This window comes from Cyclopterus lumpus, chromosome 24 (genome assembly GCF_009769545.1).
Source record: "Cyclopterus lumpus isolate fCycLum1 chromosome 24, fCycLum1.pri, whole genome shotgun sequence".
Taxonomy (NCBI): Eukaryota; Metazoa; Chordata; class Actinopteri; order Perciformes; family Cyclopteridae; genus Cyclopterus; species Cyclopterus lumpus.
In genome coordinates this window covers 6,982,083-6,995,135 of record NC_046989.1, presented here as the reverse complement: position 1 = coordinate 6,995,135, position 13,053 = coordinate 6,982,083, and the positions used below count along the sequence as shown (strand labels likewise).

The window sequence follows — 13,053 nt, the reverse complement described above, 5'->3', positions numbered from 1 at the left end:
GAAGCTGAAGTTGCTCGAACACAAGCATAATATCATAATGTCACATTGTTTATCTGAGAAAGTATGAGCAACTGGTTTATTTCTTCAGTTCAAGACTTGGCCAGCAGATGGCAGTGCAGGACTATTGCTGCTGAGCAGAGCTGGAAAAATTAGAGAACATCTTTGGCCTGATACAATTTGACTAAACAGAGACAATTGTGCATGTGTGCCAATATTCATATCATACCGTAGTATTCTGATAATATACCCAATCATAACCACTATAATTATCTCTTCATGTAAAAGTTTTAAATATAAATATAAATATATATTTTGGTTTTCTATATTGCTTAAGCAACAATAAGTAACTTTCTTTACTCTCTATGTAAACTTAGACCAACAATAACGATGATAATGGTAAACACTACAGAGACAGATGTTAATTTAGTGCAGTGGAAGGTAACGTTATGAATAGTCTGTAACACAATGCACGGTTTGTTTAGATCTTCATTTTAAGAAAATAGCAGGTCTGAAAGATGTCATCAAGATTTCAAAATTCTAAAAAAACATGGAAGTTGTGAAGTTGCTTTATAAGATTACATTTTCCCCAATCATATCTATGTTGATAAACCTCGTGTGGACTTTCTGAACGGGATTCACTGAGTTTTCAAACAACTTCTTAGACCAATAATGTCAAACTGTTGTCTAGACAAGTCCACAGAGTTAAACATAGTATGGGATTCCACTAAAACGCCTTCCCAACACTCTTGTAATGAAAATCCTTGTGGAAAAACTCATGTTACCCACTTCCAAGGGAGTTTGAGGTCAGAAGTCAACTGCACAATAACCCCCTGCATCTGGCAGACATGCAGTGTCCTCTTTAAAGACACAATTAACCATGAACACAACCTTTAGCTCCAGCAGAAGGAGCTAAACCCTGCTGTAATCTTATTGAAGGTATATTCATTTACTTGAATTATCGTTCATGCAATCGCAGCTTCAGCTTTGTAAAATCAATGCTCTTCGAGTGCAATGTAACCCTGCTCTGGTTCATTCAAATGCTTTGACCTGGAGTTGTGTTATCATTCTATCTGAGGCCAGTGAATACTTTGCCCGCAAATGTATCCCTCTACACACACACACACACACACACACACACACACAGCCACTTGGACGTCACAATAACTGTTGTGTAAGGCTGCTGACGCATGGAGGGGGCTAAAGTCCGTTTTGCACTCACTAATGTGGGACGTTTGCCAGTGGCCAGTAGCCCAAGTTCCTTCCCAATAGGAAAGTTAATGGTAACCAGATCATTCGCTACATGTTTTAGTTTACTCAGTAACTTAAAGAATGCTTTGATGTGCTTATTTTCCATGGACTCAGTATTTTGTAAAAGGTTCAATATATATCAATATGATTCAATAAAATCAATTGATAAATAATTGGAAAACAAGGTTCTAAGGTGTAATAAAGTTAAACTTTTATTGCAAACCAGACATGGTCACATACATCTGAAACAATTTTACAATTTACAGTACATTTGACATGAATTGTTACACACATACATATATATACACATATATATATATATATATATATATATATATATATATATATATATATATATATATATGCATACCTCAAGTAATTTTTTTTCTCAATAATATACATTAAAACTAGTACACATAACTCAAATATACAAACAAACTTAAATACCGTCAAACTGCATTACAGCAATATTAAAATGGAATGTTCAGTTTCGACGTCATCAGCCGCCGTTAAATTATGAATGGAAGACTACATGAGGGGGACACGGTCGTCAAGCAGAACTACACAAACGCTCCTGAACACATCACCCTCTTTGTCACCTAGCAGCTGTGCTCTCTCTTTCTCTCTCTCTATCGCCATTATTGTTTTATGTGCAAATGAAGATATGAAACGTGGTTCGAGTTCTCTACTTTCTCACGTTACTGCTGCTGCAGCAGGTGTGTTGATTTGGTGCTACACCGTTCCTCTCTGGTAACTTTAAAAAAAAGAAGAAAAAAAAGAAAGTGCCAACTTCTTTAAGGTTGACGCTGACAAACCCAAAAGATGTGAGATCTTATGGAGAGGAAAAAAAAATAAAAAGGCACATTTCAGAGAATAAATAAAAACTCCCCCTTTGTAACATTCAGCTTCAAATAACTCTCAACCACACAGAAAGTAAATGAGAAGAAACAAAAGCACCAAATGAATGTCGTCTCCAAGCTACTCATTAAAACTCAAAAGGAAGTGACAGAATTTCAAAAGACTGTCTACATGGATAAGGATTAAAATCCTTGTCAGGTCTGGTACAGTGGGGGGGTGGGGGGGTGCAGCCTTCCTCTTCTGAGAGAAAGTGGAAGTTGGTGTGTGTGCTTGTCGGGTTCAGGGTCGAGGGGGCTTCTAAGCTGCCTGAGCTGTGTGCAAAGGACCTCCACTATCAGGTAAGAGACGGGCAATTGAAGGCTGCAGTTTGTGTTTGTTGTGAAAAGTTGAAGAAATTGCGCGTGGGTTAATCGGGTCAAAATGGAGGACCACAACCTCAATGAGTCATCTAAAGAAAGCAGGCTTCCTCTTGTAGCAAGTCTTCTTTTGAGAGTCGGAGACATGATGGCAAGTACAGAGATGTTTCAAATTCTTTGCAGATTCAGAGTTGTTGCAGGGGTTGCTTCAGAAGTATCTATCACCCCAATGGTAAATGTAAGGTGGGGTCAAGATGCAAGTGAATGGACACGCCACATTCCATGTCCTGTAAGTCTGAATTGGTGTCCATTGAGGGCCTGTTTTTAAATCCTATAGGTAGGAATCCATAGACGGGGCGTAAGAGAAGCCCACAAAGGCCTCGGCAGCCTCTTTGATGCTGGCTGTAACAAGCGCGCTGTCTGGGGAACAGCCGATGGAGCTGGGCACCGGCTCGTCTGTGAACTCTGGATCAAAGTGCCGCAGGTCATTAGGTCCCGTCTGGGAGGGAGGAAGGAAGGAGAGAGGAGGGGTGGGGTGGGGGGGGGACAAGTAGGGATTAGTCAGGCTGTAAAATACTTCGCCATATCTGGAAATGTGCGAATTCCTAGCGAGGCTGTTCCATGCTCCAAATCTAGTCGTGCACATTTGAATACTGAGGACTAAGACAAGAGCAAGTCTGCAGGCTTTGGCTACTATACTGTAGAAAATCATAAATCGAGCATAATCAACACTTATTGGGGTATTAAAAAGGAACGTACCACATTGGGGTTGAAGGGAGGGGTGATCTTTTTGGCATTGAGGTCATCCCAGTTGATGGGGGAGAAGAATACGTGGTTCTTAATTTCAGTCTGCGAAAAGACACAAATGCAGAATAATTAAAAAGATGTCCTTTAACACGCGTGATGTGTAAATAGGAATTCCTTCATATCCAAGCACGTACAAAGTCGTCTGTGCAGCCCAGCCTCTTGGTTCGGTCCTTCTGAAGCAGGCCCTCGAGCAGGTGCCTGGCTGCGTTAGAAATGTTGGGTTTCAGCTGCAGCGGCTTGTTCAGGATGTTGTCGTACATCTCCGATGTGTTGCGGCTGTAGAACGGAGGCTGGGGAAGAGACAAAAATAATCGATTAGCATCTTGGCAACAACAAGGAGAAAGAAAACCACATGACCACCGCTGATTGCGTCATTATAAATCATGCATAGATTCATGTGCAAACACGTGGAACACAAATGGGATAAAATTGTTCCGCTGTGTACAGTATCACTCGATATTATGGAGAATATTTCTGACATTTAGAACCAAATGAAGGGGGTAACTTTACTATGAAATCCTGTGAGGTGAAAGTCAATGTTACTCACCAGGCCATAGAGCATCTCATAGAGAACAGCTCCTAAGCACCACCAGTCGACCGTCCTGTCGTACGGCTGCTTGTGTAGAACCTCAGGAGCCAAATACTGCAGACAGAAAAGGGGAAGTGGTCAGCGACATAACCGAATATTACACAGGGCTGTCGAATTCTGAATCCCTGGAAATGTTATCCTTACCTCTGGCGTACCGCAGAAGGTCGACGTGGTCCCTTTGGGTTCGATGTTCTCCTTGCAGAGGCCGAAATCTGTAAGAATGATGTGTCCCTGTGAGTCCAGCAGGATGTTCTCTGGCTTCAGGTCTCTGTAGACGATGTTGAGGGAGTGGAGGTAGCCCAGTGCGCTGGCGATCTCCGCTGCGTAGAACCTGGCTCTGGGCTCGAGGAAGCAGCGCTCTCTCTGTAGGTGGTAGAACAACTGGAAGACAAGAAAAATTTATATATTTTTAGCAACAAAACTTTAAATGTCTTGGTTGTTTTATGGATGATCTAAAAGCAGCAAGAGCAGAGAAAGAATATTGGGGAAAGAAAAGAAAAAAACACACAGAGAGATAACGAGGAAACCGGAGGGGAGTAAAGAGGCAGGAAGGCTTAAAAAGTTTGACAAGGGAAGACAGATGAGACGGGGGGCCAGAGGTGGAGTGAGAGAGCAGATGATAGAGGGGAAGAAAAGAGAAAGGGGAAAAGGAGAATAAATGTCAGGCCCATATTTAATTGGCACTGTCTAAGCCTGTCCAACAATCACAGGAAATTAGCTGGATTAGACGCACACGGAGTCTGAATGGCGCTGCTAATTTTGGCCCTGAGTCTCTCCCGCTGTCCCAACCCACCCCATGATTTCCTGAGAAGGGTTTCCTTCACAGAAAGAAAGACAAGAGAGTGGCTGCTTCTATTCTGCTTCTCGTGACAGGATATCCCCTCTGTCTGTGTTTCTGCCTCATATTAATCTCGGATTCTGGCACTACATTATTCCTCGTAAAACATCCCTTCTCCCTCTAATTATATCCATCATTAAAATGACCTTCTGAACCTGTTCGTCCCTCTTTAGCTTCTTCTTTAAATAGCTCGATCGTCTCTACTTCACATCCTTATCTCGCGCTGGCAGCAGTTCAGCGGGTAACTCACCTCTCCTCCGTTGATGTAGTCCAGGATGAAGTAGAGTTTGTCCGTTGTTTGGAAAGAGTAGTGCAGGCCGACCAAGAACGGGTGCTTGACATTCTTCAGCAGCACATTCCTCTCTGACATTATGTGTTTTTCCTGAGGAACGCAAAAAGCACCGGGGGTTAAAGAGGTGGACGAGGAGACCCCTTTCTGTTGCATGTGTACTTTTTGCACGACTGCGTACACATTTACCTCCTTCTTCTTGAGAATGGCCTTTTTCTGTAAGACTTTGACTGCGTAAAATTGGTCATCTGAACGGTGGCGTGCCAGCAGGACCTTGCCAAAGCTCCCCTTGCCGATCACCTTCAGGAAGTGGAAGTCACTGGGTTTGGCTGAAGGGTTGGAGGATGGACCGAGGTTGATCTGTTGGGATGGACTAGGCTGAGGGAGGGGGAGAAGACGACGAGGATGTTAGAGCCACATTATGAACCCCAAAATGTATGATGAACATGTAAACAAAAGGATATGTGTGTGTATCTCTGCATATGGTTAAAAATGTAAACAAAAGGAGGAAGCACACAATTCACTGTTTAATGCAAATATACTTACAGGAGGAGAGGGATTCATATCCATGAGCTCAGCATCCTGAGGAGGACTCAAGTTCAGAATAGACTGAACTTCAGGACTGAAATAAGAAAGAGTAAAATCGTAGTTCATTCAACAAAGCAAAAATGTATGTGAATCAGCTGTTCTGCAGACACAATGAGTCACAAAGCTTCTCCAGAGGACAAATAACCGATATTTCTTGTAGTGTTTGTCCTCCAGCGAATACGGAACAATAACATGAGTCAGATGTTACTCACTGTTTGCAGGCGTAGGAGTTTGTGGCAAGTCTCTGAATGAAGTCGTTCAGACCCATCTTTCTCTGTTTCATAAAAGCTGCAACACAAGAAAGGAGGAAAAAAAAAAAAGGTTTAGATTTTGAAATAAAAAGCAAAAGGTAGTCCATACGCGTCTTGATGAATCGGCTTTAAATTGTTGTTATTCCATACCGGTGACTAATGCCACGATCCCTTTAGATTTCGAGTAAGTGAGGACAGACTTTTCTGTTTCTGTTTTGAGGGTCATGATGTGATGAGTTGAATGGCAGCTTTGCCTCAAAACTAAAATATAACTATCGTGCCTTTGGCTCGTTGCTTTATAACAGACTAGGGAGGAGCTGCTCCACACGCCCACACCCCCCTGGTGGGCGTGATCCTCCGCAAACGTTTCTTTCCAGCCAAATGGATCGTGAGAAGATGACCGATCCCACGCTCGGCCAATCGGAGGCCGTTGCGCTTCTACTGCGTCATAGCCGCGCCTCGCGATGTGCTTGCGGCGAATAAAAGTTATTTACCACAACGCACTGAAAGACCGTGGACACGCAACACCATGGCAACTTTGCATAACATCCCACGTGTCACGCAGTCTGAACAACATTTTTTTAGTTTACACAAAGCTGCGAAAACAAATCCTATATAGGCTAATGATATCCAGATGTGTCCAGTAATATGGTGATCCTTAATGTACCCGGAGAGCAGAATAAACTACAAAATGTGAACATTAAATTAAAATCGTTCAAAAGCTCCTGATAATGCTTGTAACATTGTATCCATGCTCCCCGTCTAACCCCCTTTGGGATTGCAACCCTTGCCTTGTACCAATAATCTTCTTAACTAGGCCTATCGGCTCCACCACTTGGCTGCTGCTCACTTTAAACGGCCGGGAGTGACGCAGGTTCCCCTGGTATACAGAAGACGGGAGGGAGAGCCTGAGCCGAGGAAGGCCCGATGCCAAGAAAAAAAAAAGAAAAAAAGACGCTGTTCGTGGAAAAATACAGACTGAGAAACTTTTGAATGCATCCAATTCAGTCGGGGGAAGAAAAAAAGACAACTCGGACCCACAAATCTGTTTCGACCTGCCCCTCAGAAGCAGTGAAAACCCTCTCATGTGATGATCAGAAGGACATTTTTTCGTTTTGTGCGCTGTCTCACAGATGAGCAGATCGAGCTCAGCTATGCACAGTTATGTAAGGCACCTATGGATCGAGTAGTATCCTCATGCCTGAGTGGAATGAAAGTATGTAAGATGGTATCACATAAGAAAGGCCAATACTTAAAAAATAACCGGTTCCTGCGACAGAAATATAATAAATTGTCTCTGCACAATAAAAAAAAAAATAGAAAACAGTAGAGTAGGGACAATGCCAACAATCAACTGTGACTTTGATGCACATTACAAACAAAATACAACAATTATAAGTATTGCATAAACATTCGCAGGTTCCCTAAATTGCCAAGAAGAAACACCACATGCATGAACAGTTCACCACACAGCAAACACTTCCGTTTCCAGAGAACACAAACACACCTTTCAGATCTCAAGGGGGTTCTCATTTCACCGCCTGCAGCCCCTAAGCTCAACAACAAGTTGCAAAAAAAAAAGTTACCTGGCAACTTTTAACAGATTCCCCAGATTTTCCATACATAACAGCATCATAAATCCAGGTCAGGGGATTATGGGGTGAATGGAGCCCCCCCCTCTATGAATGTCTGCCAGTGGTTCCTTCCCAACCACAGACGACCCAGACACAGAAAGTAGGTCATGGAGCTTTAGCTTTACCCTTAAAAAGAGAAACTATAAATATATATGCGTGGAACTGCAGAAACCCCATATACGTCTCGAAAAAACCTGCAGTTCCTTTACAGGAGTCTCGCTCTCATGGGAACATGATAGAGACTTCTTTTATCCCCCCCCCCCAAGTGGGGAACCGCATCGCTCGGTTTAAAATGAAGATGCAGCCTACTTACACGTCAAGGCGGTGGTTTTGTCTTTCATACGGGAGCTTAATTTTCCGAATCGCAACAACTAGAGAGGCGGTGGGTTCCTCGGCAGGCAGGTAATCGAACTACACCGCATTCCTCCTCCTTGGAGATTTTTTTTTTCTTTTTCTTCTTCTACCCTCTCTCTTCAGGGCGGAGACGTCCCGCCTCTATTTCCTTCCACTCGACTCCTTGCGAGGCTGAATGAGTTTCCCTCGGGGCGGGCGGGGCACGTGCTGCCTTCAAATGCTACTCATAAACTTGAACTTTCCAGTTCATCCATTGGGAATATAGAACCGGCTTCTATTTAATACACAATTAACAAGCACATAATGCATTTGTTTATTTATATCTAAAGCTGCTTTCCCACTGCAACGAAATGGATAGAAAGGTATTAACACAGGACACTGAAATAAATATTAGGTAGTATAAAAGTAGGTAGGCTAGAAATAGAATCAATCCTCATGATTATTTACAGCTTTTAACCATTTCACTAACCATTAGTTCGTTATTTTTCTAATTTAGCACCTATATCTGCATTTCACTTGAAACTCCACCTCTCCTTATTTGTGACTTTTATATAACACATACAGGCAAAACCATGGCTTAAAGTTAAAAGTTGAATGCAAACATTTGGTTTACTTGAGATTTTTTTTTGCCCGTTTTTTTCCACTCCAGCCTACTAGCTGAGGTCATTCACCTGCAGAGCTCCGAATTAAAAAGTAACCCGGATTTGGAAATTCACTGAGTTCAAAGTTTGGAACTGCCAACTAATTGAAGCCCTATTAATGAACTCTTGATGCGTTGATCTCTATGTTGTGCAGGTGCATGGACGCAGGAGGTTTTTTCAGGATAATGTTTGAAGATTTTGGTCTTATTGAGAAATATGAACGCGAGGACACCAGTCGCAAAGCACTGAAGGTATATGTCCAGGTTATGCAGTTAGGAAAACGACTTGGAAACGTTGATCAGACCAAACAATAAGCAAAGAGAGGATGATGAGATGAATATATCTAAACCAGCAACGAGCAGAATAGAGATTAAAGACTGTGAACATGCCGAGCCAAAGACAGTTAGCAATTATGGTGTGTACACACATTACTAAGAGTCAGCAATAGGGCTGTGAGTGAGTGAGTGAGTGAGTGAGTGAATGAGTGATAAATATTTAGCTCCCGACCCCGAACCCTCTTGCAGAAAATCATCGTGTTCATTGTGCATGTGTGACTCTGCAATTTTCTAAATATAGCCTCAACTTTCTACTGCTGTTTCTGTTCCTCCCTAAACTCAGGTCAAATCTATTATTAATCTGTCCCCCATAGACACCTGACACACACACACACACACACACACACACACACACTGCAGATAGACTGACAGCACATGCACACACTCTCTAAAACAGAGAGAGGGAGGGAGATGGAGAAAGGGCACATCATGTACATCCTAAATTCCCGCAAGGTAACACACCTCTCCCTCACTGCACTAAAAGGGAACTTGGATCTGTTTGTTAGAACAGTATAATTTCTCCTTGAGACAGCACACGTTGCCGTCCTTCAACGTTCATACATTTATTTAATCTACAATATCTCACAACTGAACGCTACTGTAGCCGTCCATGTGGGAAAACAAGCACAATCTCATGAATCACATATTGAATTTCTGAAATAATAAGAAAAGTTTTGACCTTGAAAACTTGCACAGAGAAGGAAACCGGTTCAAACGAGCAGCTGCTTTGAATTGTCATCCAAGTAGAAACAACTAAAACACGTGACAGGCGAAGATTAAAAAGGGACCACGAAGAAGACGTTACCTTCGCCAGGATGGGAGCCTGCATCTGTGGTTATACCCCGGGATGAAATGAGAGAGAGAGAGAGGTGTTGGGTATGATCAGGAGAGAAAGAGAGAGAGAGAGAGAGAGAGAGAGAGAGAGTGCATCACTAACTAGAGGTCCACTCAGGGTTTTTCCTATCTGGCCCTCTACCCATTTTGGATTTGTCAGACTGTTTGGGCCCTAAACAAGAGGAGGCTCCACAATACTCAAGCTGTGTGTTCGTTGCCTTTCTGTGTCTGTATGTGAGACACTGGTCCTTTATGTAACCCACTAGTGGCATGGTAATCAATGCCAAAGACACACACACACACACACACACACACTTACTTAGGGGGCCATTTCGTGAAAGCACAGGAAGAGGTTTGGCTGCAGTGCCAGAGGGGTGAAGGTGCGGGATATCAGAGTTGTAGCATAAAGACACGCTCCCTCAGCCCACACACTCTCACACACACACACACACACACGCACACACACACACGTACAGTAGACACAAAGAGTAACATATCCCCATATTCATGCTGTCTTAATGCAGATGACATCCAGCCCTTAAATCCTTTCTTCTCTTTCGTCCACCGATGTCCGGGATGATGGGGATGTTTGGGGCTACGGTTGATCTGGCGTTGAATGTGAATGAGCCTCGGTGGTGAGAAACCAAATGACACCATTACATAAAGGTCTCGGCCATTCGGAGAGGACAGCTGGGCTTTTATGTTGCCGCTTGTGTGTGTGTGGAGTGTTGGGCTAGCTAGGCTACCAAACAGTTTGGAATTTGGTATTCTCGGGCTTCAAGCTGTTAAAGGTGACGACTGCTCGCCTATGTGTGTGTGTGCTTGGTTACGCTTCCTCTTTTTCAGGTCGCAGAGTTTTGTAATCATTTCCTAGAAATTAATGGATTGATTGATTGAACTGTCAATATTTTGGAAGCGCACTACCAATTAATTACTCTCAATCGCTAGCATAACCCACTTGTTTCAGAACTTTGTCTCTATTTTCTCATTAATATAAAGAGAATTTCTGTTCTTTCCAGGAAACGTTGTAGAAGTCTTGTAAGTCAACAGAACACTATGAATAGATAAATAACAAAAAAATATTTACAGCGTGTTCTAGTACTTCTATTATTATTTCTAGGAACTGTTAGGTTTTGAAAAGCTTAAATTAAGAAAGTAAAAAAATATTTTTGGGGTAATTGCATTCCATTATCATAGTGCGACATAGAGAGATGAGGAAGTGATGGGGGAACAAGATGGGAAATGATCCACGAGAAAGGTCAAGAAGGAAGTAGCAAAACTTAGGTTCTTCACCCCGAGGCCATCTGGACGCCCCAAAAAGTGAGAGCATTTTTACAAAGAGTGGCAAGAATTACACTATTGGATTAAGGCTAGAATGATGTTGTGATGGAGGGAACAGGGATTATTGGCAGCCCTGGCTTTGAATACAGTACACACACCCAAATCTGTCTAAATGCAAATCTTCCGGGTTTGATGGAAGAAAACAACATGTTCAGACGATCTTCTGGTTTGGGAGTGCCTTGAAGGATCATTAAGTACAGTTTGTGGACATTTGCGTGTGTAGGTGTGAATGTTTGCCTTCACGAAGGGCAGGTTGACACAGGTGAGTGTGTCATGAATGACGAAGAAAAGAGTAAACAACAGCTTCAAAGATATAATTTTTTAATCACTGACAACAAAAGAGAAAACACACGCGCTCCCAGGCTACGTTATATATACTAAACATGTTGGCATCTCAGGGACAAGAGCACTATACAATAAGTCAGCATATACATGCTGATCAACTGCTATTTAGCGAGATGATGAGCGTACTAACATGTTTTAATGAGGTTATCCTCAGCATATCCTCTTTGAAACATAAGCACACAGGGAGAGAACACACTGTTTGTGCTCGTTCCTGTGTGAAATTGGACAGCCGGAACAATACTCCCCCTAATTATTATTATTATATCCATCCCTGGCACTCCGTCATTGCTCTCTCCTGCTCCTTCTGTCACACACATGACTGCACCACTGTAAATAACTAATATTGCAACAAACTTTTTTTGTGCTCCGAAAGCCACTAATTGCTGAGCTCGGAACAACAGGGTGTAGCAGCATTACCGCCGAGGCCACAGAAACAGCTTGTCGCCAGCTCGGTTAATTGCTCGGATGTCTTCCCATGTGTCGAAAAACTCCCGTAATTAACAGGCAGACTACTCCCAGTGAAAAACGTTTTTTTTTTTAATCAGAATATGGGTGTTGGTATGGTTTGTTTGTTGGCACATGTCTCTCTGAGAGTTCTTCCAGCAGGCAGCAGGTACCTGAACAGCTGCGACAAAGTAGTGTTATTGCAGTAGCACAGAGAGTATACTTATATTTAATGCTCCTGTGTAGAATAATAAATATCATAAAATGTAATGCAATATTACAGATTAAACTACCCAACAGCATATCGAATAACAAAATGAGCTACACCTCGATCAACAACTTCCGGAATGACGACAATATCAACCGAAATGGTGTTATCAGCTGTAACCGCCCCGTGAGAGCAGTGCAGAGCGGCGGCAATTAGCGACCCAGTGGGGAACGCTTATATGCACTAAAATGCACTAAAATGCAATAAAATGCAATAAAATCACGCGCGACCGGCTGGGCTATGAAAACAAAGCAGAAGCTCTGATAACATTTACCCACCATATCTTTATATGCTGCTGTATCAAAGCTGGGAAATTAAAACCAGTCACTCACAGTCATGTTGGCTGTAAACCGACGCTGGACTCTCACCCGGGTACAGAAACAAACACATATTTCTGCTGCAGCGAGCGACAATAGTTGTGAACAGATGTGAGAAAGGTAACCGTGTGATGATGATCAGCGCTCAGCATTATGTCTGTAACTACCGTTTTGCTCTCCAAGCCGGTTTCCACAAAACAACAAAGTAGTAATCTTGGTTTATGAACAACAGTTATTATCCCGGGAGCTCAGAGGTTGGATTAGAAAGGTGAGTTGAGCTAAAGTTACACAGTGTGTGTGCACGCTGAATCATTTTGCTGCCACAGCCATCACGTTTGGACGGAAAGCAAACAACAACAAGAAAATAGATACAGGTTGAATGGTGGAGGATTATTTTTGAAATGATGGTAAAAAAAATAAACAAAACTGCAGATAATAAAGAGAAATGACTAAAGACTGACAGCGAGGGATGACAGAGAGAGATAACAGAGGAATGAGAGAGGTGTGAAAGATGGATAGAAAAAAAGGGAAGGCAGGAGGAAGTGGAAGAATACAAAAATACAGGTTTAGTTGCCGACTTACTGTTGTCGCCAGGGCAACAGTAGCTGTCTGACTCATTGTGGTAGTACAGGTCCATCGCCTGCGGGAGAAATACGGCATTACTTAGTAAATAAGAGAAAGAAATGCACATAAAAGTATATATTTAGTGACATACA

General features: G+C 42.5%; 1 protein-coding gene across 3 annotated transcripts in view; it reads right to left on the bottom strand.

Moving 5' to 3' along the window:
- Window positions 1–2,575: 2,575 nt before the first annotated feature.
- The window catches only part of sgk1 (serum/glucocorticoid regulated kinase 1), a 28,396-nt gene continuing 17,918 nt past the window's right edge, over window positions 2,576–13,053 (bottom strand). Inside the window, exons 4-13 of one of the 3 annotated variants that reach the window (XM_034527107.1) lie at window positions 12,920–12,977; window positions 5,786–5,861; window positions 5,532–5,607; window positions 5,175–5,363; window positions 4,947–5,078; window positions 4,003–4,239; window positions 3,817–3,912; window positions 3,404–3,559; window positions 3,222–3,311; window positions 2,576–2,961 (exon numbers count right to left, since the gene is read on the bottom strand). In XM_034527107.1, the coding sequence (XP_034382998.1) occupies window positions 2,794–2,961; window positions 3,222–3,311; window positions 3,404–3,559; window positions 3,817–3,912; window positions 4,003–4,239; window positions 4,947–5,078; window positions 5,175–5,363; window positions 5,532–5,607; window positions 5,786–5,861; window positions 12,920–12,977 (1,278 nt within the window). In that variant the 3' untranslated portion in view covers window positions 2,576–2,793. Of the gene's footprint in view, window positions 2,962–3,221; window positions 3,312–3,403; window positions 3,560–3,816; window positions 3,913–4,002; window positions 4,240–4,946; window positions 5,079–5,174; window positions 5,364–5,531; window positions 5,608–5,785; window positions 5,862–5,974; window positions 6,141–7,771; window positions 7,978–12,919; window positions 12,978–13,053 lie in introns of those variants that run through there. The other 2 variants (XM_034527105.1, XM_034527104.1) reach the window with 2 other exon arrangements.